The following is a 5112-nucleotide window of genomic DNA, read 5'->3' as shown; positions in this document are numbered from 1 at the left end:
AAGCAAATAAATCTATCATTGAGGTTCGCTCCTCAGCTTTTCAGCAGATTTTTGTCTTGACCTCTATTTTTTAAAAAATCTATATAATTGTTTGTTCAAAGAATAAATTTGGGTTAAATTTGATTTCTAAATACTGAAAACATTTAGTGAGGAACTATATTTTGTGGCGGACGGGTTTTTTTTTTTTTTCAAAGAAAATGATCCTTTTAGAAATTAAAGTATTAAGCATTGTTATCTTTTACATGCTGCCTGCACACAGAGTAATTGTGTGCATTGAAATGTTCTATGCTTGTCCTAAATTATATATTAAACTAACTCATGAATTCATTTTCATATTTGGCAAATATATCAAATATATATCTCAAATATATATCGTGAAAGTCCTTAAAAAAAGCCCAATTTAAGCTTAAAATTAACAATATTTTACTAATATCTAAAAGCTAACATCACAATGTTGAACAATTTTAACCACTCTGCTTAAATTCAGATAAAAAAAAAACAATTCTTTTAAATGATTCTTATTGCTTTTTAAGTTTTTAAAACCAGAAAAATAACATTTTTTGAGTGCAGAAAGGTCAAATAATTTACCATGCGAAGTAATTTGAAACTATTTTTGTTGTCAAAATATTAATATGACTATTTAAGATGAAAAACGACTGTGTTTGATCCAATAATTCATTTAGATTAAAAATATTAAAGTAAAGTTGATTTATGTGTAAGACGTAATTGAAGTGCAAAAGGGTCACACTAATTGCTCTATAGTGCTAAAAGAAGCACACTGGCCCCCATTTTTGTTTTGATTTTTTATTAAGCTGTGTATGTGGATTTTAAAAAATATACTTTACAAAAAATTCTCAATACTTTTGATAACTGGAACCAACTTCCTTAAGTCAAATGCTGACTGAAGTTTCTCCTACTAATTGTAAGATCGTTAACAACACATGAATTGTCGACAGATTTTTCCTTTTCCCAGTTATGATCAGGAACGCACGGTAGGTGTATTTGTATTCATTTTCCATAGAAAAATAAGTTTTCAGGTTTAAAGTACATTTGGAATGCAATCTTGATCTATAACTCATCATGATACGCTCACATACCAAATCAGTCCAATCTCTGCAAGTGTTTAGAAAAAAAATACGAAAAACACACTGGGACATACTGACAGAAGGATACACGAGCGGACAGGCAAACAACGGATGAACGGATGCATAAGAAACCCAAAGTACCTTCCGGTTTTACTGGTAGGGGACTTAAAAGTTTGTTGAAAATGCGGTGAATTTTCTTACTTTTAAGAAACAGTAAATTTTAGATATCGATTTGGCAGACATGCGGATGGATGGATACAGAAGAAACCTAAAGTACCCTCCGGTTTTACTGGTAGGGGACTTAAAAGTTTGTTGAAAATGCGGTGAATTTATTTACTTTTAAGAAACAGTAAATTTTAGATTTCATTAAAATGCCGTACATTGATTCACATCAACTTTACACTTGTTTTATCAATCTATCCCTACTTTGCTTGGCATGTACCAAACATTTTAATTCATTTATATATGAACTTTATTGATGGTTGTTAAAATTTTGATTATAATTCGTTTTTGTCTAAAACTATTGTCTACGAATGATGTTGTTAGGGCATGTTCAATGCTGATTCGTCTCATATGATTTTTGGATGGAATACTATCTCAAAGGGGACATAGTTATTTCCAATTCCCTTGGTCATGGTGGGATTTCGATTTGCTGATTGTGATAAAATGTTTGTGCATACTTCCATGTCTCTCTATGGTCGACGTTTGTTTTTTGTTTGAAATAAGTGTTTGATATATGTTAAATATAGCTATAACTTGTAACCCATGATGTCGTGGATAGGCCTCATTATTGATTTGAATGTTGCAAAATACTACTATCTATAGCTATGCACATAAATATGCTGGAATATATTTAAAAATTTATAGAAAATTGAGTCGACTGATTTCTATCATAAGATCGATGTTGATCATAACCTTAATAATTTAAAAATTAATTAATGAAAACGGTGACGAAAACAACGATTTAAAATATCTATCAACAGTACAAATATGTGAGCAGGAAACAAGCATGGCCCCCGAATGTTCTAGGTGTTGGGTCTAGTGCCTTCGAGAAGTCAAAACCTCCTGTTTTCCTGTTACACCAACCTTTATCCCTGTGTATTGAACAGGTAGGCGGAACATACCGCAGTCAATTTTGTATAAAAATAAAACAAAGGCCTTACAATTTGTACGGAACATTTAAGCTAAAATTCGTATTATAAGTTATATTTCGATCCTTCATTTTAACGAGCGAAGGAGTAACATACTGTGGGATGTCAGTGAAAAGTTTGACTTTTATCAGGAAGTTTTACGTTACTTTTAATTAACGTTTTGAATTTAAGAATTATTAGCATTGTTGATGTTTAATGGTTGCGGAATAGACAAAAAATTCTGCAATGCAGGTAAGTGAAATTTTTATCGCAAATATGTCATTTGCGTAGTACACAATGAGAAAAGAAAAAATGTGTCTGTGGTAAAGAACTGGCGAAATATTATAGTTTGAGGGTTTTCCGACAGAGAATCAGATGGTCGACAATATGCTTTTGCTCTAAAATTCAGTAAATCAATGTTTAATCCTATATTGCCAATTCAAACCGTTATCTTTTTTAGTTAAAAATGAATTATGGTTCTGTCTGTGATAGAGAAACAATATAGTATATCTACGTCTGATTTATCAGGATCAGTTTAGATTATTTATTAGTGTTAATTGTTCGTTTACTTCCTTTTCCCCAACAACCAATAGAAGAAGAGCCATTGCTGAGTAGCTAGCGTTACTTGGAGATGGCATACATTATTCTGTACAAAAAAAAAATACAATTGACACTGATATCATAGAGGGTAGATTTTAATGAAAAGTTTATTTTAGAGACCCACTGGAAGAAAAAAACAAAGTATAGCAAATTGAACAGAAGGAAACAAAATAGATTTTTTGTTAGAGTAAACTCCGATGAATCTTAGGAAAGTTAAATACACGTGCAGTTCCTTTATCTAATTATAAAATTTCAAAGTCTTAAGTATTTTATCAACTTTCTTAAAAATAACTATTAAGGATTTTATACACCGCATTACTACAAACATCATGATTTGCTTTTGTTTCAGAGATTTTTTTTTTCAAATAAGTTTGGCCGAGATTGAAATATTGTCGAGTCGACGTAAAGGAATAATTAATCATTGTCAATCGAAAAGGTTGAGTTATACTTTAATTTCTGTTTTTAAAAATGGGGATATGTGTCGTTCATGCAGTCATCCATATAAATGCATTATTATTCAAGTTTTTTTTTCAAACGGACATTCAATATTTTATAAATATATAGAGATAAAGAATAGTGTTCATGGTCAAAATTCCATTAAACAATCATACAAAATTGAGGAAGGTGATGAAGGCATATTGCTCCATACTATTCAAATAAAATTAATTAATTTTTGCACTTTATTTGGAAAGAGATAATTTTGATATATTGACTTCAAATTTTGACATTGTTATGTTAGACACACGTATAAAGGTCTTAACTAGATTGTTTATCGGCGCACTGTAACTTTTTTTTTTTATAAAATAGCATTGTCATTGATGTTTTGTTTATTCCATGAGTGAAAAAAATATATTGTGACAAATTTTATATTAAAACAAATTTGAAATGAAGTACTAATGTGTGAAAGTAATTTCTATAAAATCATAAATTGCACTACGTAAGATAATGGTGCATAGCAATTTTTTTACTCTGTTATTGAAATTAAATACTAAAGTCTCTTAAAATAAATATGAATATTTCTACAATATGATTTAAGTTTTAATTATTTCTTTTCCGGGTAGATAACACATATATGGAGATGTCGTAGTATGCACCATGATTCCATTGATAGTTCTGCTTTTATTTGCCAGTCTGTCTTCTATTGAAAGCTTGGATCGTAAGTTAAAATTCCAAGGCTATGTTTAAAATTCACTTTCTGTTCTCAGTATCAAACATTTTTGGATTATTCTTAGTTTGAGCTTTATCTATAATAGATATGTAAACATTCAAAATTGAGGTTATGATAAGTCAGAAGCGGAAAACAATTTTACGATTTTGTACATACAGGGTTAAACAAATTGTGATATTCATCCTTTTTATTCTTTCAGATTCCTGTAAGGATATACATGCTTTTAACCAGAAAAGTAGAAATGATACATATTGGATACAAAACAGAAATAACCAATTTTATAAAGTTTTTTGTGAATTCCATGACACATTTGGATACACGTATATTTCAAGAAACACAACAGTGGAAATTAATATTGACGATCTTCTATCTACAAAAAAGCATGTTAAAATTCGAAAAGTCCAAGACGACGGTTCTCAAATAGAAACTGTTCTGAGGAACATCGAACAATACAAAAACCTGTCGCTTGGTATATTTTACAACAATCACACTGGATATGCCCAGCCAAGGATTTATTCAAAAATCTTGGCCCCCTACTTGTATGTAGGTTTTCTGCCTAAAGAGATAGCTAATAACAATAATACTCAGGGATATCGTGCAGGAAATGAAGATAAAACGTTTACTAACTGTGATAAAAATCCTAACAGTTATTTCGTTTTGTACTTCAATCCAAACCAAGAATTAATCGAAACAAGTAAATATAATGATTTTTTGCAATTTTGGATAATATCAGGAAGTAAAGCGGTTCATAATATGCCCTCTGAGTTTTATTTTGACTATGAAATTCACTTTGGTGGATGTGGTGGATTTATTTTTCGCCATCAAAAAGAAAATAAAGATGGAATTTCTATTGGACTAAAATTCGGTAAATATATGTTTTTATTTTTTTCTTTAGGCCTAAAATATTAAGAGAGAGAGAGATATTTTAATACTAGTTTTGGATTTTTTATTTTGTTTTACAATTTTCTATTGATTTTATAATTGTTATCTATTTAAAATGTGCAAAATATCGAGATTCGTTTTTCTTCATACGTATCCCAGTCTGTCTGGATGGTCATGCGGTTAGGGAAAACTCAACGGATTGTAACTTTTAGCTTATCATACGGGATATACATTTCAAACATGTAAA

The 5112-nt window shown here is 30.0% G+C and overlaps 1 protein-coding gene across 1 annotated transcript in view; it reads left to right on the top strand.

Annotated features, from left to right (window-relative positions):
* The first annotated feature begins 3910 nt into the window (after nt 1-3910).
* LOC134240145 (uncharacterized) overlaps nt 3911-5112 on the top strand; it is a 7061-nt gene continuing 5859 nt past the window's right edge. The window contains exons 1-2 of the mRNA XM_062722246.1: nt 3911-3971; nt 4183-4848. Of these exons, the coding sequence (XP_062578230.1) occupies nt 3911-3971; nt 4183-4848 (727 nt within the window). The remainder of the gene's footprint in view (nt 3972-4182; nt 4849-5112) is intronic.

Source organism: Saccostrea cucullata, unplaced genomic scaffold, assembly GCF_032062105.1.
Source record: "Saccostrea cucullata isolate Sc308-1 unplaced genomic scaffold, CSIRO_AGI_Scuc_v1 ctg74, whole genome shotgun sequence".
NCBI lineage: Eukaryota > Metazoa > Mollusca > Bivalvia > Ostreida > Ostreidae > Saccostrea > Saccostrea cuccullata.
The sequence above is the reverse complement of the archived record's forward strand: the minus strand, read 5'-3'. Positions and strand labels throughout refer to the sequence as shown.